Here is a 22,599-nt window from a genome sequence, read left to right as displayed (position 1 = left end):
GTTATCACTTAATGAAATTAACTTCACTGCTGAGGTCTTCTGCAAAGTAAAAACTTTTTATTTCACTAATATATTGAAAAATAATTATGTCTATATCTTCACTGTCTACATATCCATATTTATCTAATATGACAATATTATGCTTCACAAATTCATTGTTGCGCAGTAGCATCTTTCAGCCCAGTGAATCATTATTCTGCAACATTGTATCTGAGAGATGCTATATCTAACATTATATCTGGAGGGATAATAAATCTAGCAGAGATTAGTTTACCTCGGTAAATACGTGTTTATAAGCCAAAGGGCTACTTGTGTTTTGTTTATAGTATACTATGAGGGGTATTCAATATGAAACGTTAACTTCACTGTCGAAGTTAACGTTTCATATCGGAGTTTTTACCTGCGTTAAAGTATCGGGCGCACTCCCGCTTATACCCGTATTCAATATAAAATTAACGAAAACGGGAAACTCCGAAGTTGGTTTTGCGTAAAGTTACGAATTTTTCCTTTAAAAAATTGTAAGACCCCCCTAAAGTAGTAAAAACATGGGGGATCACTATGGGTACCCCCGTTTTAGCCTTTAATTGAAAGTCGGGGATTTAAATAGCCGCAGCAGGTGTTTTTTTTCCGACATTGAAGAAGTGATGCAGAAGAGCACTTAGGTTATTTTTTTCGTTTTTTTAAGTGGTCCCATCAAATTTGGGGTACATGAAAATGGGTACTAGCATATTTTTATGTCCCTAAAGTAAGTTTTTAAAAATTCTGCATTTGTGCACCTGCCGCTATAATTCTATTCTAGAAAACATCTGCCGCATACTTGCAGAATAGCCCTGAACCTATTTCCCTATTGTTAAACAATTTTTTCCCATTTTTTTTTTTCACCCCAATTTTTAAATAAAAAAAAAAATAGGGACACCCCAAAAAATTAAAGTTTTTTTGACACAGTTCTTTTTTAAATGTCATTCCCAGGGGTGCAGGCTACTTTTTTTAAGCCTGCACCCCTAAACCCCAATTCTGCACTTTTTTTTCGACACCTATTCAATGGTGAAAAGTTATCTCCGTTTTTTATCAAAGACTTTTCAAAACTGCGATAAGTCTTTGAAATTGAATATGGTGTAAAAGTAAAACCTGCGATAATGACGTCATACCTCCGATATTAACGCAAAAACGATGTTATCGCACCCATATTGAATAACCCTATATATGTTGTTTTTCACTGGCATTACTACAGAAGGTTCTCTGCAGTTTGATTTCTACAAAATATTTTTCTGTGTCGTATGATAGAATTTTAATGGTATTCAATAAAGATTGATTTTAACTGTATATACTAAGAAGTACCCCCACGAAGACAGTTTCTTTCTCTCCTTTTTGTGTATTCAGTAAATTCCCCAGGTGCCCATTAAGTGATATGCTTGGGGGAGGTTCTGTCTCTTTAAGTCTATGAGATAACAGACCTCAAACCATGCAAAAAGCATAGTCTGTGTACACTGAAGAGCCAAAAGACATGGGATAGATGGCTAGTATTGTGTAGAACCCCTAGAGCCCGGCAAAGTTAAACTAATCAATATGGCATTCATCTTCACAACCCATAAATGCTCAATTGGGTTCATGTCGTGGGAACGTGGTGGCCACACCATTTGTCAGAACTCTCCAGAATGCTCCTCAAACCAATTCTGGACAACTTCGGACCAATGTCACGGTGCATTATCCTGCTGGAATATTCCAACGTTGTAGGGGTACATGAAGTCCATGAAGGGCTGTAAATGGTCATCAAGCAATGCAACGTAGCATTTACTGGTCAATAACATTTTCAGGTGGACCAGCGGACCCAACAGATGTCACATGAACACACCCACACTATTATGAAACCACCACATGATGCACGGTGCCTTGTTGACAACTGGGGTCCATGGCCTCATGGGTTCTGCGCCACACCGAAACCTAACATCAGCTCAAAACAACTGGAACCATGACTCATCGGACCACACCACATGCTTTCAATCCTCCCAGGTCCACTGAGCGATGTCATGAGCCCAGGTGAGGGGCTGTGTCTGATGGTGTGGTGTTAACAGGGACACTCTGGTGGGTCTTCTGCTCCCATATCCCATGGAAGCTAAAGAGCGCTGCACTGAACTGCTGGATATGTGTCCGGTATCTACTGCATTGAAAGTGAGTGTGATTTAAGCCAGTGTCGTTTGTCTCTTACCACAGAAAATTCTGTCCAGAAGCTGCTGGTCACAATAATTAAGCACCCGTGGTCATCCACTGTGCTATCCACGGTGCATGGTAATGCCTTCCATGAGGTAACACCGTAGATCGAGGAATGTTGAATGTCTGTACAACTCGGAAATGGAATGTCCCATCTGTCAGGCACTGTCACAAACCATGCTAGAGACCTCCAGCTGAGACCCCTGCATCTCCCCATTTGCTTATGTGATCGCGCCTTGCTGAGTCGCCGGTCGCTCCTGTCAGTGGAATCCATAATGGGGCCTATGCCTGAAGGTGGTTTCCTGCATCCCCGCTGTTGCCTAGGTGTCCCAGCCACACTTCCATGCACTTCCTGCACTTCTGTGTGTCAAACCTCCGCATCATGGGCGCGGCCATCTTGGATCAAGTCAGGTGGTCCAGATCCATCCAGTCAGGAGCACTCTCCAGTTGCTTCAGCCAATCATCATCCGACCAGGGATATAAAAGCCCTTCCCTGACTCTGTCTCATTGCCAGTACAATAGTGCTCTTTGCTACAGCAAGACCTATGTTCCTGAGCTCCGCTGGTTTCCTTTCCAGTTTGCCTGCCTCAAGTTCCAGTATACTCCTGCTCACAGTCCAGCACACTCCATCCCGGAGTCCTATTCAAAGTGCTTCACCCAATCCAGCACACTCCATCCCGGAGTCCTATTCAAAGTGCTTCACCCAATCCAGCATACTCCATCCCGGAGTCCTATTCAAAGTGCTTCACCCAATCCAGCACACTCCATCCCGGATCCTACTCAAAGTGCCTCACCCAATCCAGCACACTCCATCCCGGAGTCCTATTCAAAGTGCTTCACCCAATCCAGCACACTCCATCCCGGAGTCCTATTCAAAGTGCTTCACCCAATCCAGCACACTCCATCCCGGAGTCCTACTCAAAGTGCCTCACCCAATCCAGCACACTCCATTCCGGAGTCCTATTCTAAGTGCTTCACCCAATCCAGCACACTCCATCCTGGAGCCCTATTCAAGTGCTCATCCCATCCAGCGAACTCTGTCCCGGAGTCTGACTCAAGTTCATATACCAATTCTGCATACTCCATCCAGGAGTTATATTCAACGACCCTCCAATATTGGTATCCTTCTTCAAGTTCTACAGTATTCAATTCTACAATTCCTCGCCACGGTACCCCCTGAACCTCAGGGACTTTTATCTTAGTTTACAGTGTCTTCAGTCGAGCATCTCTGCACCAAGGACTATAATTACCATCTCACGTTTAGTCCTCATTTTACTGTATGCAAAGGAATTACATTAAACCATCTAAATTCCAACTCTCTCCTGGTCCTGGTGTCTCCGTATCTCAACCCAGTTAGGGTCGACCCCTTCCAATATCTCGAGCCATGACAGGCACCTACTAACATGCTCCATTTAAACGTCGATAATTCACATCGCCTTGCCATGAGCAGCCTAGTCTTTGTTCAGACTGACTCACGTAATGTCAGATTACAACTGATGCAGGTCTTGGCATTTCCAAGATGTCACAGTACAGTGACATCACCTACCATTACCTTTACATACTGCTATCCCATGACTTTGGCACTTCAGTGTAATACCTATTGGCAGAAGAGTTTCATGTTTTAGTGAGTTAGTGTAGGGACTGGCCAGTAGGTTAGACTTTGGTGGAGTTGGCTGGTTTAACAATTTATTGCAATATTTTGGAATCAACATTCCCTGAATTTAAACGAAATACATTTTGAAATTTAATTAGGCGAGTGAGGAGAGTGTGGTATGATATGTCGATATTTATAATGTCGACATGGTCATAATATTCACAATCATCACGATGACACTAATTAAATATTAACATGATAGACTGTGTCCCAGCAGTGACTTAACTGCTCCCAATGGTTATAAATGCTCCAAAAGTGTTTCCGGGTTCTGGAAGTCATGTGACTGCCAGTTCCAATGGAGTCATCCGATGGAGCAGCGTTCAGGTGAGTACACTCAGAAACGGATTAAGGGGGGGGCGACAGGGGCGGTCGTCCCTGGGCCCCCACACCCAGAGGGGCCCCCACTAGCAGCGGTGCAGCCGGTGACTTGCACCCGCCGCTAGTGTCCCCGCCGCTATTGTAGTGTAGACCGCAGTGAGCGCGGTCCACACTACACAGTGACAAACACACAGCCGCTGACGACAGCTGTGTTTTTGTTATAGCAGCCGATGAGAGTCTGATAGACTCTCATTGGCTGCTGCGTCAACGGAGGGAGCCGGCTGGAGCTCACACAGGAGCTCAGCCTACCGGCTCCCCCCGCAGCGTGTGATGATGGGAGAGACGTCATGACGCTGACGTCTCTCCCATAGTGCAGAAGAGGAGCCAGGACTCGGAGCGGACAGCGACGGTCGCGTCAGCGGGGATTCTGGTAAGTTTTTTTTGTGTGTGTGTGTGTGTGTGTAAGGGCTATGCATGGGGGGCCCGCTACAGGGGTCACTGTTTAGGGGGGCCGCTTCATGGGGGTACTGGGAGGGCACTACTAGTGTCAATGCATAGGGGGGACAACTACTGGGGGCACTGTATAGGAGGGCTACTACTGGGGGCAATGCATGGGGGGGACTACTACTAGGGGAACTATATAAGGGGCACTGCATAGGGGGCCCACTACTGGGTCTGGGGGCACTATATGGGGCACTGTATAGGGGACCACTACTGGAAGCATTATATTTTATGGGGGACTGCATAGGGGGACCACTACTGGGGGCACTGTATAAGGGGCATTATTACAGGGGGCACTGCATAGGGTGGACTACTACAGTGGGCACTGCATAGGGGTGACCATTACTGGGGGCACTGCATAAGGGGCACTGCGACTGGGGGGCACTACTACAGTGGGCATTGCAAGAGGGACAAAGGTGAATAAAAAGGAAAATAAATGTTCCTAGGGTGACAAGAAACGGTGGTATATAGGGGCACCCACAAGTTTGTTGTCCAGGGGCCCACACAGACCTTAATCCGGCCCTGAGTACACTGACCCTTTCCCTAACCCTAATCCTCCATCTAGTGCCTAATACTAACCTCCCCCCAACCATAGCCTAACCCTAACCTATCCCAAGTGCCTAAACCTAACCGTCATATCCCACAGTCTAACTCTAATGTTGACACTCTGAGAATGAAAAGCTAGGCTGTTCACAGTTAAAAAAATATTGTAAAGCTGCTGTCCCCATAGAGTTTATGGGGATGGCAGTAATGTGCAGAAAAAAAAAGCTATGATTTTCCTGCCATTAATCCTTGTATAAATACATCAATGTGGTAAATTAGTAATTTTCCATAGGTTTTGATAGAAAATAGACTTAGAAGTGCTTGATAAAAAAGAGCCCTATGCTTTGATTAGGTGGTTAGAAAGTCTGTTGCCATTCCTTCTTTCATGGAAGTGCCAGTAAACAATTAGCATTGTTCCCTACTATACTTGGGGCTTTATATACTAAACAGCAGTTTTCAAAGCCTCCAATTATAGATGTGTCCACATACATCTTACAGTACCTCCATGCACTACAAGTCGTGTTAAACATAGCGTGTGATTGTCTTACAACTTGGTGACGCAAAGCGTCTTTTAGTGCGACTTTTTACCTTAAAATGTGTCTTATTAACAAAGAGAAATGCGAATATGATTCACAAGCAGCTTCTGTTGATTAAAATGATATGCGGAATGCCTATATTCTGTGTGCAACCGCGGGTGTATCTGCATACGAAATTCTACGTTACAGTGTCACAGCCGTTTGTGCATCATATTTGCATCGCTTTGCAAATACGACGCATTTGAAAGTAAAAAGTTTCACGAAAAGACGATCGGTGCTACAGATTCTTGCCACGGCATGGCGCAACTAGAAGGGCTGTTTAACGCACAAGGAAGTAAGAGGTATGTGGACAGATCTGTATAAGCGTTTCATTTATTTAAGGCAGGAGTACACAAAATCATGTGTCTTTTGCACTTAATAGTATTGCTGTTTTAAAGTCTGTGGGCAAAAATGCATATAGTTGGCGGCTTTGAAACTCACCATTTAGAAAAATAAACTCTTGACTCCTCCATTTCTCTTTAATGTGCAAGAACTGTTTTACAAGAAACCAAGGGGGGCACCGACAATCCTTACATAATAACAAACACTCATGGCATCTGGAAGATTGAACTACTGTGTACGCAGAATTACACCTAAATATGGGAAGCCCTTTACAAAAATAATGTCATATCCAAAAAAAAACTGGTGGAAGATTCATCAGTTCAGCATTTCCAGTTGTTGTCCATCTGCTCCTGCCAGTGAATACTAAACAAACATCATATTACAGTGAGTTATTTATAACAAAGTCCTAAGTGGTTCCGCTTCCAGTTTTTCACAACCACATTTCTGTATATCAATTTTCCTCAACCACAATTCCCTTAAGAGATTCAGAGAAACTGACAAAACCACACTGCAGCGTAATTTAAATTATTTGCAGTCTGATTTTGTACCAATCCTATTACTTGATAAGCTGTAAAATCAGTCTATGTTTTGTAGGCGCTCAGAATAAATTAATAACAATAACATCTTAGAAGTGCCTGCTTCCACCCCAAGTATATCAGAGAAAATCAGAAGTAGAAATATAGTTACAAGCTTCCCTAACTTATCATTTTCACTAGACTAGAAATCTGCAAAGCTGTTTTGACAGTAGAGGAATTAACCCTAAAACTATATTCTCCTGTTCTATGTAACGGAGGGCCTGAATCACTATGGATCACTATTCTGCTTATATGCACGCAACACAGTTGCTAATATCAGCTGTGATATTTAAATGTTTGCATTCGCATTGCGATTGCAGCCTGACATAAGGACGTCCACTTCCCCATACTCACATACATATATTTGGCCAACAAAGAGAAACAATCAGTAACAACGAGTAACATCGGACTGTTAGTGAAGACCAGACCTTACTCAGAATAGCTTACTTCATCGCACGCTATGAGGCATCAGACGGCCTCTGGTATCGCAGTGGCTAATTTATGCACGCCCCTGCAACGCTGTTGAAACGCACTGGCACGCCTGCGTTCTCCCGACCACCCCCCATTACCACCAACAAACAGCACTTCCTGTTAATCACTCTGCCATGGGTCTGCGTATCCTCTGCGATCGCTGTCCCGATCGCAGTGGTTAGTTCACGCATGCACACTGCGATGCATACGCATGCGCAGTACGCAATAATCAACCGATTGTGTGTGTATAAGCAACTGAGGAAGACCCTAAGCCAAGAAGGTAACATTTTGTAATATGTATTAACCACATTTTCCCCTAAGAACCATGCTTTCAAAATAAGTGATCACCAAATCATGTTAAGCACAACTGTATCAACATTAGAAGCCAGTGACTAGCACAAATTAAGGGCCTGATTCAGAGCCGCTCGCTGTTTGCGAGTGCTCGCTCTGAATCAGGGCGGGGATTTTTTCTTTTTTCTCCTGCCCGCTCGCTAAGCTGTGGGTGCCCAACCCGCAGCTTGTGCGAGCGGGCTGGAGATGGTCGCGATTATCGGGCTTGCGAGGAGACCCTGTGGTAGGGTCTCAGCTCTCGCAAGCCCGAGTGGACTTCCAGCTCTAATAGAGCAGGAAGTCCACTACTGACATCACGAGTGATGTCAGAAGGGCCGCCCACAAACGCCAGACGTTCCTAAGGGAACGCCTGCGTTTGCCTAACCACCACCCCTCCCCGCCTACAAAACGGGGCGAGCTGTCAATCAACATCGACAGCCGCCCCATCTTGTAGCGAGCCCCGGAGCGACTGAACTTCAGTCGCTCACTGGGGCTTGCACATGCCAGAGGCGGCGCATGCGAAAGGGGAAAACATTGACCCGCTTGCGAGCGGGTCTGAATCAGCCCCTAAATGTTTAATTACTGTACTATGAAAAATAATATTTACAAGAAGTAGTCAGTGCTTATCCGTAAGAGCAAGACGTTCCAACCGGCTGGTTCCAAAGATAATCTTTAGGTGTATGGACAGCTTTTGTCTTGAACTTACTTTGGAATCACCAAATTAAATACATGTGTGTGAAATCTGAAATAAATAGAAACAAATTCCCAGTCAAAGGGTTTATTTACTTAATGGTGGCTTTTCAAAAATGCCGATTAACTGCATTTTTGTGTGACAGATTTAAAACAACTTACTTTTATATAGAAAACCAGGAGTATTATGCACTTAAAAGTTATACGATTTAAATTTTAGGGCAAAAATGTATATACTTGGTGGCTTTGCAAAGCGGCCATTTAGTAAATAAACCCCAATGGGCCTTTTACTATATAACTGTATGTACAGATGTGTCCTCATACACTGTGGCTTCAGTCACGCCTAAAAGCCCCTCTCGGCGTGCCAGGATCATTGCAACTCAGCCGCCCCGAGCGTCTTTCTTGTTCAAAATATGCAACATTTGTACATCTGTGTGCGACTGAGTCTAAATATGTGAATGAAATGAAACGATGCAGCACCCGCTGCTTTTCTCACGCCACGTTCCATTGTGCTCCATCTGCAACTTTGCATGTGTTTAAAACTAATTCTTGTGTGAAGTTGCAGCCCAGCGTCTCTAGAACACTGTGGGCCTGATTCAGAATCGCTCGCGAGCGTTATGCGCTCTCAAGCGGGTCGATGGTGGCCCAGTGCGCATGACGGAGCCGGCTCCGTCGTGCGAATGCGCAAGACCCGGATAGCAACGGGCAATCCGTCGCTCCGGGTCTCGTACCAAAGGGGGCGTGCTGTCGATGTTGAGTGACAGCACGCCCCCTTTGGTGGGCGGGCTGGGGGCGTGGCTGCCCAGACGGCCCCACTGACATCACAAGTGCCCCAGACGGCCATCACAACTGCCCCAGACGGCCACAATTGATGTCAGTGGGAGTGCTTTCGGCTCTGTTAGAGCCGAAAGCACACTGGGGCTTGCGGCAACGAGACCCTACCACAAGGGTCTCATCGCAAGCCTGGTCGCGATGGTCTTGACCATCGCGACCATCTTCCTGGCCGCTCGCTATAGCTGTGGGTGGTCACTCACAGCTATGCGAGTGGCCAGGAGGCCGCTCTGAAAAACAAGAAGGACGGCCCTGAGTCAGAGCGACGGCGCTGTCAGAGTGGTGTTTCGCTGCGTTTGCAATGTGAATAAAATGTAAAATTTAAAGAAAAAGACGGTACACTACACCTCTTGGAGGGCCTCGGTGACCATATGGCGTATAGATGCTGGGAATATGAAGACACATATGTAGTATATTTATCATGTGCATACATGTATTTTTGGCCAAGAGAGATCCTATCTGTCATGAACTAACTGTAACAAGCTCTTAAAGTTGAACAAAATGCACCTTTATTTTTTTCCACCTGTGTTTTTGTTGAAAAATGCATCCAACTCTACCTGAGCCCCTAAATTGGAATGCAGTCACCATGTCGACTATCATAGTTTTGACAGTTATGTTGACATTGTTGAAATATCGACATGCAACATGTTGACGTCTGAAGATTGTCGACATGTTCACTATGACGACATTCTGCGGGGAACAATGGGTTAGGCTGCGGGAGCAAAGGGTTAGCCTGAGGGAGGGTAGTGTTAGGCACTAGTGGGATGGTAAGGATTAGGCTGTGGGAGGTAGAGTTAGGCAATAGGGGGAGGGTTAAGGGTTAGGACTATGGGTAGGGGCTTTACTCACCGCCGGAAATGCTACAGGATGAGGTGGAAGTCAGCATGACATCACCACCGAACTCAGAAGAAGATACTATAGGAGCAACTGGACAAAGTAAGGGACTACTGGACCCATGATGAATGTCGACACATGGAATGTCAACATTACGGCCATACTGACATTGTCATGTCAACATGATGAATGTAAACAATATGACTGTCGACAAAATATACCACAACCCCCCCCCCCCAAATCTATACTGGAGTAAAATGTAAAATTACTTAGATGGACAAACAGCATTGGATACTGCAGGAAAAAAGCCTTAGCAAGTAGGTGAAGACTACAACATATATTATGAATATAACAAACACTGTATAATATGCACAGTAAACTGTATGTATGTGTGTTGTGGGTTACATCATTTCGATTCCTGTATATGTGCAGTTTGATGGTATCATACAGTAACAGCTTTTTTATACATTTAGACATATATTTCGCATGGCTTATATGTTCACTGCATCCATTACTTTCCACTCATAAACTGCAGCAACAAATCACTTTATGTTTTCCACTATGAAACATATGAAATTCCATTTATAGTATATTTAGCCAAAAAGAAGGTGTATAAAGTTCTGTGGGTTTATAATGGGATGCCACAATTAACACAATTTATAAATTACTAAATGTATTATTAAACATGCTTAAGCAAAAACATAACTTTGTGCTGAAATTTTAATAATCAGTTGTAGTTTGAAATTCATTTACTCCAAAAGGCCAGAGGCACTGAATGTACTTACAATCCATTTACACTTTTTGCTAAACCTTAAGCAGGGTTACCAAGACTACAGCACTTAATGTGAATTGGTAGCTCAGTAAACCGCACACAAATACATGTATTGTAAAGGGTGAATAGATTTAGGAGTTAAAAATAAACGTTATTGGAGAAAATAAAATTAAACCATTCTGAGATTGGGAAAACATGAGAAGGGCTTTTCAGAATAAAATCTATTTGTAATAAAATAGATATCCTCTGAAATAACCTAGGGGTTTAACACAAGGGAAAGATGTAGAATTGAATATGTTAATACAAACATAACATGTTAGAAATTCACCAAGTCTCATTTTATGCTCACTGGAATAACCATCAGGAGCCCATCTCAAAATAAGTAGTTTGTTTCATTATTGAAATAACGTTCTTTTTTCCCCTGACTGTGCAATAGCTCACGTGTCTGACACGACTCACTGAATTAGTGTTTGCTAAATGTGATATAAAGCTTTTAGGAAGACAATGTTGATCTTACACAAGAGTGATGTCGGGCTCCCTTCCAACAACAGGCATCAAGGGAAACACTGCCAGCAGCAAGCACAAGAGAACCCAACTCACAACTGTTATCTGCAAAGAAACAAAAAGAATAAAGTAAATATCGGTAACAGCACTGTGGGAGATCATGTACACAAGAAACATTGACAGAGCAGCAAAATCAGTCCCATGGTTTGCTATGCACATTTCTGCAAGTTAAATCCACTGCTGAAGCTAGCTGAACTGAAAAATAGGTTCTGCACACAGCTATGGGCTTCTAGAATATTTACAATCATTTGAACTGCTTCACTAAGGAGGGCTTGCTCACCCCTGAGCTGAGCCCATTATTCAATGTCTGCACTCTCACATTCCATAACGAATATCACAAATTAATTAACCTAATAACCACACAAATTATAATCTGGTTTTTTTAGAAGATAATGCACTTTCAGAAAATATCATTAGTCTTTTGGTCCAACTGACATGTCAAATAAAATGTATCCAAAATTGCAACAAAAATGTTTTGTTTGTTTTTTTGTTTATTTCATTTCACTAAAGTGAACAAATAGTAATTTTTTACTCTGTGGTTCTTGCTTTGTCATTATTCCACCTTTGCAAAAAAAAATTTCATATGAAAACCCGCACTTGAGAATGAAAATGGTTTTTTTGCTAACTTTCACAGTTTTTGTTGAAACACCATGTGCTGGAGAAGAAAGTTAGTTCACAAGATCTAATTTTATTTTAAGCTACAAAACCTACTGCATTAAATAAGAGGACATCTTTATTTGATAGAATTGGCAGTGATCCAGGCTTTAGACAATGACTACTAAAGGGGCACATTGTTTAAAAAAGGGTACCCCCACGTGTTTGCTTCATTATAGGGAACATACAGCACAATGTGCCCTCTCTCATCTATGAAAACATAATTCTTCCATAGCGCAGGGGGATATTGCCTGGTGATCACCACACTATAGCTGCTGAGGGACAGCACCATTTGAAAGAGGGAACACCTGTCTTTCAAATGCGAGTGCCCCCATGGTTGCAGATGTCATTCTGGTGGTGATCAGTAATGTGTTACCCTCCATATCAAGGCCCCATGATTTTGCTGAAGGTATATCTTCCACCATCCCAACAATCCATAATTTTTCTGTAAAGTAGTATTAAAAAATCCTCCCCCCCCCCCATTCTATTTATTATTTTTTATCCAATTGTACAAAAAGGATACCTCCTGCAATATACTTCTCTAGTCACCAGAGAAGACAAGGAGACTGCAGTTTTAAGGTGGAGGTTGAGCTCCAACCGTTTTTGCAGTAAAGTGGTTAAAAGATATAAAAAAAAGATACAGTTAGAGATATCCAAAGTAATAAAGTGTCCAATTCTTTTAAAATAGGGATGGACAAGATTTTAGCAAATTTAGGTGTAATTTTGTAAAATTGCAAGCTTCTGCTAGGGTTTGAATCAAGGGCCTCTCAGTGTTAGTGCTTGCTCCTTGGTAAATAAGCTATTAGTACAGGTATTATGGCCTATGTCAGTGGTTCATGGCGCCCTAGTGCATCATGCATCACAAGATGGTAGAAATCTACCAAACTCCTGGCGCTAATAAAAAACCAGTTGGGGCCAACAATTACTTGCATTATAACAGTGGGCATTATAAGCCCTGGAATTGAAAACATCCTGAAAAATCAGATCATTAGACTACGTCGCAATTGTACAAAAGACATACAGTTTCTTCTGCAAGTAGATGACATGCTCAGCAAATTTAAAAGCAGAGGTTATCCTGAGTCTCTGCTTAACGAAGCACAAAATCTGGCTAATACTTTGACTGGATCTTATCACACCCAAAGAGATAATAGTAGTGATAAAACCAAAACAAAGACAAATAATAAAAATTTTCATAAAAACATCGCTCTGGATGGGATAACCGCCACTGCAAAATAAAAAGTTGCTTTCATTTCAAAATTTAACATCAAATCCAATAAAATAAAAAAGATCATTCCGAATAATTATGAAATTCTCAAACAAGATACTGTACTAAATTCATGTTTACATGATGAGCCAGTCATCACCTTCAGAAAAAACCTCAACCTAAAAAATGTGTTGGCCCCAAGTGAACTGAAATCTAAACCAGAGCCAGATATAAAACCAATTTCTTGGCTACCGCCCAAACCATTAGGCAATTATCGTTGTAACAAGTCAGTATGTTTGACCTGTAGATATATGAAAAATAAAAACACAAATATAACATCTAAAGTTAATGGGAATAATTTTCAAATTAAACAATTAATCAATTGTGAATCCACCTATTGCATCTATGTATTAGAATGTCCATGTTCCATGCAATATGATGGAAGAACAACTCATACATTGAAATCATGCTTCAGAGAACATAGGAGAAATATCATTAAAAAGATCCAAACACATAGTGTTTTTCCCGACATTTTTCTCAGTGCCACGATGGGGACCCTCAAGGTCTTTCCATTGCGGCGGTGGAGAGGTTTCGTGAAACAAAAAGAGGAGGCAATAGGTTCAGGAAATTGTGTTTGGGTGAATCTGCATGGATTTTCAAGTTGGACACAATGCACCCTGGAGGTCTAAACGAAGCTTTAGATTGTGTATATCTAGATGAATAAAGCTAATCTAGATGGGCTCCACGTGTCCTGCGATGGCAATGTGGGCAGATGTCTGTCGCCACATTTCCCTTGCGCACAAGTTCAGCCCCAAAGAGACACACACATACATTATAACATATCGGGACTATTCATATTTCTTTCCTCTAGAAAACATGTGTCCCAGTCACACATATTATGCTGTAGAGCAGAAATAAAATGAATAATGAGAAGAATCTGTACTTTATCTTCTCTTCATTTTTAGTCTTTTTCTTATTTATTCTCTTTTTCTCTTTACTAAACAATTAAGTCCACTCATCTGTTTCATATATATGTATATCATAGTCATCCTTTTATATACATGTATGCATATATTGGCAAAATAATTTTGATCTAATACTGGCAAAATAATTTTGATCTAATATTGAAACCATTTGTCTAAAAAGATATATGTTTGTTTATATAATCAGCATATTTATATAGAAAAATCTGGATACATGTATATTTATGGATATGCGTATACATATTTATCTGATGAATAGAATCTGCCAATTATTACAATAAAAGTCTAATAGAGCAACACGGATATTATGAGTTACTACCAATAATGTCATACATAAATCTATAAGGGAGTGATATATATATATATATATATATATATATATATATATAATATTTTATGTCATTAATCAAACCTATAATGTGTAAAAATCTTTTTAATTTTTTATGTTTAATTCTCAATCTTCAATAAAATAGCTTTGTACTTGTCATGATAGATCGTATAATGTTGTATAATCCAGTTCTATTCAATATATATACAAATATGTTTATTATATATTTAATATATTTACAAATATATTTATTATTATATATTTTATAATTAACTAATTTTTTTGTTCATTTAATAAACGCATGATCAAATAGTGTTTTTCCATCTTATACACTGTTTCTATCCATAATGAATTGTGAAGCACAACCAACACGTTATCCTTTTGAGAGAAACAAATTCCAACTGTTTATAATTATACTAATTGGAAATGCGGAGATTCCTTGAGGATAAATACAGATTCACAATCTTGTTGCAGTCTCTCGAATATAGAGACGAAACGTGTTGACGTCACCTGCTGTTATCCTCTTGCTGTAGCCTGAAAACATGTTTGCCCGAAGAAGCCCAAGAGTGAACCAACCGTAGATTTACAGACAGCCTAGTTACATACAAACTAAGTAATTCATCTCAGCACTGCATAGCGGTAATACTCTCTCTCCAAACACATCCCAATGAGAAAGAGTGAGACTACCAGCTCACCGCTTATACCAGCATCTGTGCCGAGGGCTGCACACTCTCACGGGAACACTTCAAAGCCTATCCGGAGTTCCCGCCATCTACTAGTGCGGTCAAACAGAGCTCAATACTTGCGCTGGGATGCCAGCACAGTTTATTAAGACTCAACCCTTTTACAGGTACGAATAAAGAAGTCGGCTACATTTACCTCCGTACAAATATGGATGTTTAAAGCGCTTCATCCATAAATGCTTTTGGCATCCCTTTACAAGAATACATCCAGTTATATCCGCTACAAATATCAACATTGTATTCACATTTTTTTGTTGGAACTGAACTTATATATTCATGCTTATTTTTAGCAACATTACAATTGCATTTATACTGCTCAGCAGATGATTTAACCTTGTATCTTTGTGTCAATTTTCTATATATATTTTATGCACTGTTCATATTGTTTGTGTTTATCCTTTTATGCTATACATTGATATTTATAAGTAAATAATAGTTTACATTTACCATAATATCAGTGTATTGACACACTCTTATGCCTGAATTATTTAATGGTTAGTCGTGACTACAGCGCAGTGTTTGTTTTGCCCTAGTGCATCAGCATTGTTTTCATGGCACCCCTAAGTCAAAAGTTTTTTATTGAGAAATTCAGAAAAAATGTAGTGAAGTAGTAAAGTGAAGTAAATTGTGCTTACTTGTCATACTTAGGTTCAGTTATATAGTGGTGGACAGGTTTGTGCTTCTGTTTGTGCACATGTTTACATTACATTGACCATAAAGAATTTGATTTGGCGCTGGACCACCAACCTGAGGCACCTCTACAAGTGTCCCGAGGCACCCCAGTGCCGCGACACACAGTTTGGGAACCACTGGCCTATATTTCTCCATGTTTTGGATCTCTATTCTTTGTCTGTCCACTACATACTAACAAGCACAGCTTTAATGATATCCTAGCTGAGCCAGATTAAGACCGCATTGGGCCCAAGGCGACATATTGGTTCATATATATTATGGTTATGTATTGGTCATGTCAGAGAGCCACTTCTACAACTAACCCAACAGTAATACCGGTGGTGATTGCATTTAAAGTGAAACACGCTTTATTTGTGATGTGTCACTAATGAAAGAACATGACTTATGAAACATGAGTAAGTCCACTTTGTCTATGTCACTTATTTAAACTCTGAGTACACCTGCCTGTTTCTACATAAGGGGTCAATTGCTATGGTATTCCTAAAGGGCATCGGGTACAGTAATTAATTATCAGCAGTACAGAGGTGACCATACTTAATGGCCTCAAAGTGAAGTCAGGCCAAACAGCGTAGTGTGTCTGGATGCCAGTGGGTGGTCCAGACCTGCCTTCCAAACCTGCAGTCAGGTAGGGAAGACCACAAATCTCGGTTATTTTATTCCTGAATGCTGACAATAAAGCTCCATTTATTTTCACTTAACCTGAAAAGCTGCGTGTGGATCTTTATTATTCACTAGACACTGCACCACCGACCCCTCTACCAAGCTAAATTACTCAGGTCGTCACTATCACATTCCTGGACGCTAACACTGTGACATGATCATCGTGATGTCCCACACTGGCTTGGAGCTCCTACACCATGGGCGCCTTCCTGCTTTGTCTTTTCATAGATATATTTAGGGTGGAATGAAACATCACTAAAAATATGGTAAATCCTCAGAAAACTTTAGTTTTCAAATATTTACCACAAAAGATATAAATCCCCATATGTAGTAAAAAGGTCCAAAGCAAATATAGTAGATATCTGCTACTCAACCGTGGCACAGCAAGCCCCATAGAATTGTAAGGGGCTCTAATGTGACCATATGTGGCAATCTATGGACAGCATAAGGTTTGAAGGCGTGTGGAGCATTTTGTGTCTACCCTACTGTGAATCTGAACTTGTTGCATCTGTCTTAGTCCTAGCCTGTGGCCTGGTGCCTTCTGGTTAAGTATTAGTCTGTATCTTCAGTATCATGTTTATACTGTTCTATTATTTATCCTGCCTCTGCCTTGTTCTGTTATTGTTGCTACTTTTCCTTATTTCATTGTTCTGGTCCTGTCACTCTCAATAGCTTTTCTGTAGTTCCAAAAGTTCTTGTCCAATCTTTGTCCTAGGGGCATTAGAGTACCCGAGGGCAGTTACAAAAGGAACGTGGCTGCTATTGGCTCAACAGCACAGTTAGACCAGGAACTCTGTTTGAGTCACTGAAAATACCCATGCTTATTTTATTTCTCCCTTAGCCTTGTCAGATATTCCTTGTTGTGTCCTGTTAATGTTTTATTTGACTGCCAGTATTGACCCATGCCTGGTCTACTACTCATTTCAGTTTTGACCCTTTGTTACAAGATTGCCTGATAATGGTCTACAGAACTACTGTCTTGTTGTTACTTCTCCTTACTCATCTGTCTTGATATGTCCTTCAGTCCTAATCTTTTGCTGCATAAACTTCCAACCTACCCTATCAGTCCTTTTATGTTCTTTCCTACTGGTGAATTACATTCTTCCTCAGTTATTGATCAGCTATCCATGTCTTTCTTTACAAATTCTCTACCTTAGCTTGTGTCCACAGCCTTGTCATTAATGGCCAACATGCAAAAGCCACCAGACCACCTGTAAGCACTGAACGATAGAAGAAGCTTACGACCTATTAAAAAAAAACACAACAGGACAATTATTATTTACATTTCTAACAGGTTAAAAAGAATCATGCTGAGTCTCAAAATACAAGTTCTCTTAATAAATCATTAGCAGCTGGAGAACATGTTAGCTTGCTTAATATAACTTATGCATTCCCCATATAATATCTGGGTAGAAGCCTTATAGCCTCTCATTGGAAGCAACCTGATACTCCCTCCCTACAAGCAGTCATCAATAAAATATGGCATATCTGGGTAGTTAATTATTGCTGGTTGTCAAATTTTCTTTTTTAATTAAAGGAGATTCAAAACAACATACAGTCAGGTGCATAAATATTGGGACATTGACAGAATTTAAAAATTTTGGCCTCTATTCACCACCACAATGGCTTTGAAATGAAACAAAAAAGATGTGTAGACTTTCAGATTTAATTTGAGGGTGATTACATCCAAATCTGGTGAACGGTGTAGGAATTACAACGGTTTCTATATGTGCCTCCCACTTTTAAGGGGCCAAAAGTAATGGGACAAACTAAACAATCCTAAATCTAACTTTCACTTTTTAATACTTTGTTGCAAATCCTTTGCAGGCAATTACAGCCTGAAGTCTGGAATGCATAGACATCACCAGACGTTGGGTTTCATCCCTGGTGATGCTCTGCCAGGCCTCTACTGCAAACGTCTTCGGTTCCTGCTTGTTCTTGGGGCATTTTCCCTTCAGTTTTGTCTTCATCAAGTGAAATGCATGCTCAATCGGATTCAGGTCAGGGGATTGACTTGGCCATTGCATAACATTCCACTTTTTAGCCTTAAAAAACTCTTTGGTTGCTTTTGCAGTATGCTTCGGGTCATTGTCCATCTGCATTGTGAAGCGCGGTCCAATGAGTTCTGAAGCATTTGACTGAATATGAGCATTTAATATTACCCGAAACACTTCAGAATTCATTCTGTTGCTTTTGTCAGCAGTCACATCATCAACAAATAAAAGGGAACCAGTTCCATTGGCAGCCATACATGCCCACGCCATGACACTTCCACCACCATGCTTCACTGATGAGGTGGTATGTTTTGGATCATGAGCAGTTCCTTTCCTTCTCCATACTCTTCTCTTCCCATCACTCTGGTACAAGTTGATCTTTGTCTCATCTGTCCATAGGATGTTGTTCCAGAACTGTAATGGCTTTTTTAGATATTGTTTGGCAAACTCTAATCTGGTCTTCCTGTTTTTGTGGCTCACCAATGGTTTACATCTTCTGGTGAACCCTCCATATTCACTCTTGTGAAGTCTTCTCTTGATTGTTGACTTTGACACATATACACCTACCTCCTGGAGAGTGTTCTTGATTTGGCCAACTATTGTGAAGGGGTTTTTCTTTACCAGGGAAATAATTCTTTTGTCATCCACCACAGTTGTTTTCCGTGGTCTTCCGGGTCTTTTGGTGTTGTTGAGCTCTCCGGTGCGTTCTTTCTTTTTAAGAATGTTCCAAACAGTTGATTTGGCCACACCTAATGTGTTGCTATCTCTCTGATGGGTTTGTTTTGATTTTTCAGCCTAATGATAGCTTGCTTCACTGATAGTGACAGCTCTTTGGATCTCATATTGAGAGTCGACAGCAACTGATTCCAAATGCAAATGTCACACCTAGAATCAACGCCAGACCTTTTACCTGCTTAATTGATAATGAAATAACGAGGGAATAGCCCACACCTGTTCATGAAATAGTTTTTGAGTTGATAGTCCCATTACTTTTGGCCCCTTAAAAAGTGGGAGGCACATACAGAAAACGTTGTAATTTCTACACCGTTCACCTGATTTGGATGTAATTACCCTCAAATTAAATCTGAAAGTCTGCAGTTAAAGTACATCTTGTTTGTTTCATTTCAAATCCATTGTGGCGGTGAATAGAGGCCAAAATATGAAAATTCTGTCAATGTCCCAATATTTATGCACATGTCTACATAAATATAACAGTGGTATATATAAATCATTTATGTATTGTTAAGGTTAAACTGTGACTATAAACTCCAAAGTGATATGAAAAGTGAAAATGAAAATATAAAACAACTGCACAGTTAAACTAGTTTATAGCTAAAATTAAATAATATTCCCCATCTGGGATTTATACAATAAATGATATCTCCTATTATTGTATAAATCTCAGATGAGGAATACTATGAAATTTTGGCAATAAGCTCTCTTCTTAACAGTTAAATAGTTTTATTTTGTACTTTTCATACCACTGAGTTTTATATACACAGTTTTAACGTTAAACAATAAAAGTTATGTTTTATAGGTCCCACTGTTACAAGTGTGTGCCCTGCTATGAGAATACTTTATTCTCTTCCTTTTGATATATCAATTTATGTTATATCTTATTCTTGGGAGCACATTAATAATTAATTCAAATGTAGAATTATTGAAATAATATGAAAACAATAAGGGGAACAGTGTGGCTTTATTTAATGTAATGTATGCTATTCCTGTGCAGTTTCTTTAATAGAAATGTTTGAATATTACAAAGACTGTGAACAGCCCATGTGCAGTCATGATAACAGACCATGTGATATCATTCATTTGCTAGCTTCAGTACACTGGCTATGAATGATAATATGACATCGGTGTCACCGTAATGTCTGCTTTCAATATCAGCTGATTAAGATAAATCCAGCTAATTTACTTAAAGACAATTATGACACAGGGAGGGCAGCGTACAGTTTTACATATGCTTTTAGAATCTATATAATAATCATTGATGGCTGCCATGTCTCCGACGAGTTACAACAGCTCCCACTGCCAGCGATAGAGATAGGACAGGCATCCTGCAGAAGAGAAGAGGAGGACTGGGAGATACATATAGCGAGGAGGGGGCCGGTTGTGGAAGAGCAGGGACGGGCTAAAGTGACCGAACATATCCATTTACTAGTGTTGAATATTTGAAACGCATGAAAGGTCTGCTTTAAGTGCATCTTTAAATGTAGAACTAACCAGAATCTGAATTGCATGTTACAATTAAACAATATAAGGCATTCTTCAAATTTAAGGATTATATAAGTATATTTGCATAGAGACAGCACTTATGTCTGTGGTTTGAGTGCTTCCATAACAGGTAGTCTTTAAATGTTTAAAAAGTATCAAACAACTGTCTACATGGCCAATCTGTGCAAAACAATATACATTATGTGTACAAACATAACTAGAGCATCAATGTAGATGGGTGAGGAAAAAAGAGGTAATCCTCCTGAAACGTCACTTTAATACATATTATATTATTATTATTATTATTATTATTATTATTATTATTATTATGCTTTTCACCATGTAGCCTAATCTGATGAATACTTATTATTTAGTTTAAAGGAATACTGATGAAGGTGGCTAGTTCACTGTAGTATTTTGGGTTCCATGGCACCTGGATATTGTTTTGTGGCACAGTTGTGGTCTGTGGATTATTTCAGTCCTACCTTGTTTCTGTAACTTGTTAAATTGCATGGTTTCTCACTACTAGTAATTTTATTGATTGCATATCTACCTACCCAGTACTGTATTATAACATGCAACGGAAGGGGGGAAATGAGTGTACTCCTTTACAATCAATCCCTACTAATTATAGTAACCCAACATTGTGGATTTTTCTGTGAACCTCTTGTGGTGTGAGGAATAATCTGAGATGTTAGGGTTTGCATGATGTCAAACATTTGAAATGCTGTCACCTTGCTAATTCAATGCCCCCACAGAGGCTTTTGATGGGCTACACAAAAATGGTTCTCATTGGCTACACAAAATGATGTTCCTGCTGTAAGATTAATAGTAAAAAAAATGAAAAGGTAATAGTATTTTCAGTTTACTCACCAATACTTCAATTCCCAAAAAAAACACAATGAAACATCCCAGGGTTCCAAGTGGTGAAACAGTCATTGGATAACTTCTAAGTCTATGAAAAATCCAGAACCTAAATGGGAATAAAAAACATATAAAATACATAATGTATACACTTTGATTAAACAATCACAACATACTAGCACAATAACTCAAATAAGTAAAAATGTGCCAAGTGCTAGACAAAGACATTAATATGTTCTGTTTTGGAATGATATGGGTTTCCAATGGAAATGTGGGGCCAAATGCAATAGAGTCAGAGTTTAGAAAACGTAAGACTTTAGCTGTAAACTCTCACACTATTACATTGGTCAAGTTGTATATTTTCAATATGGGAAAACCACTGGATGAGAGTTTAAATCGTGAATGTTTTGAGTCTGAAAAACATGCGAGTTTGTAAGTTCTCGGACTCTATTACACTGGCCGAGTTTAAAAAGTGTGAGAGTTTACTCTCACATTTTCTAAACTCTCATCCTATTACAATTGGCCTGTGATTTTAGAGGTAAATTAATAAATATCATAAGCAATATCTAAATTTCCAAACTCATGTACTATATAAAACATTTTCTACCTGTGCAGCATTACAGCAAGTGGTCAAGCTAACTTTAATACAGTATTCTGAACTGACCCTTAAGCACTGCCATTAATTATCAGGGGGTTTTATGTGAAAAGCAAATGTTGCTGGGTCTGAAATGCCTTCTAGTAATCGTCTAACCAGATTCAGTGGGCAGAGCTGAGCTAAGCAAAACTGTGAGCATTTGGGCCCATGCCCTGTAGACACATTTAGTTAATGAGTCAAACTGAACAACATTTCTCTAGACAAGTTTTTCATAAAGTCAGAAACTCTATTAAAATTAAAAACAAAGTACAGCAATTGATAAAGATATTTGTTCAGCCAGCTATTCAGGCTTAGGATCCCTCAAGATGTTGGGATTATTGAACGAGTCTTTAATGCTTTTGGTAACTGTTGATTAACAGGATGTGACAACAGAACAGAAGTCATCGATTTAAA

At 40.2% G+C, this 22,599-nt stretch overlaps 1 protein-coding gene across 5 annotated transcripts in view; it reads right to left on the bottom strand.

The window, feature by feature from the left end:
- The window catches only part of PIGN (phosphatidylinositol glycan anchor biosynthesis class N), a 491,207-nt gene that overhangs the window by 190,762 nt on the left and 277,846 nt on the right, over window positions 1-22,599 (bottom strand). For all 5 annotated transcript variants that reach the window (XM_088471817.1, XM_088471818.1, XM_088471815.1 and 2 more), the window contains 3 exons: window positions 21,561-21,660; window positions 17,626-17,718; window positions 11,162-11,253 (listed from right to left, as the gene is read on the bottom strand). In XM_088471817.1, the coding sequence (XP_088327943.1) occupies window positions 11,162-11,253; window positions 17,626-17,718; window positions 21,561-21,660 (285 nt within the window). The remainder of the gene's footprint in view (window positions 1-11,161; window positions 11,254-17,625; window positions 17,719-21,560; window positions 21,661-22,599) is intronic.

This window comes from Taudactylus pleione, unplaced genomic scaffold, assembly GCF_031769625.1.
Source record: "Taudactylus pleione unplaced genomic scaffold, aTauple2 ptg000116l, whole genome shotgun sequence".
NCBI lineage: Eukaryota > Metazoa > Chordata > Amphibia > Anura > Myobatrachidae > Taudactylus > Taudactylus pleione.
Note: the sequence above shows the minus strand (reverse complement) of the source record. Positions and strands in the feature narration are given on the sequence as shown.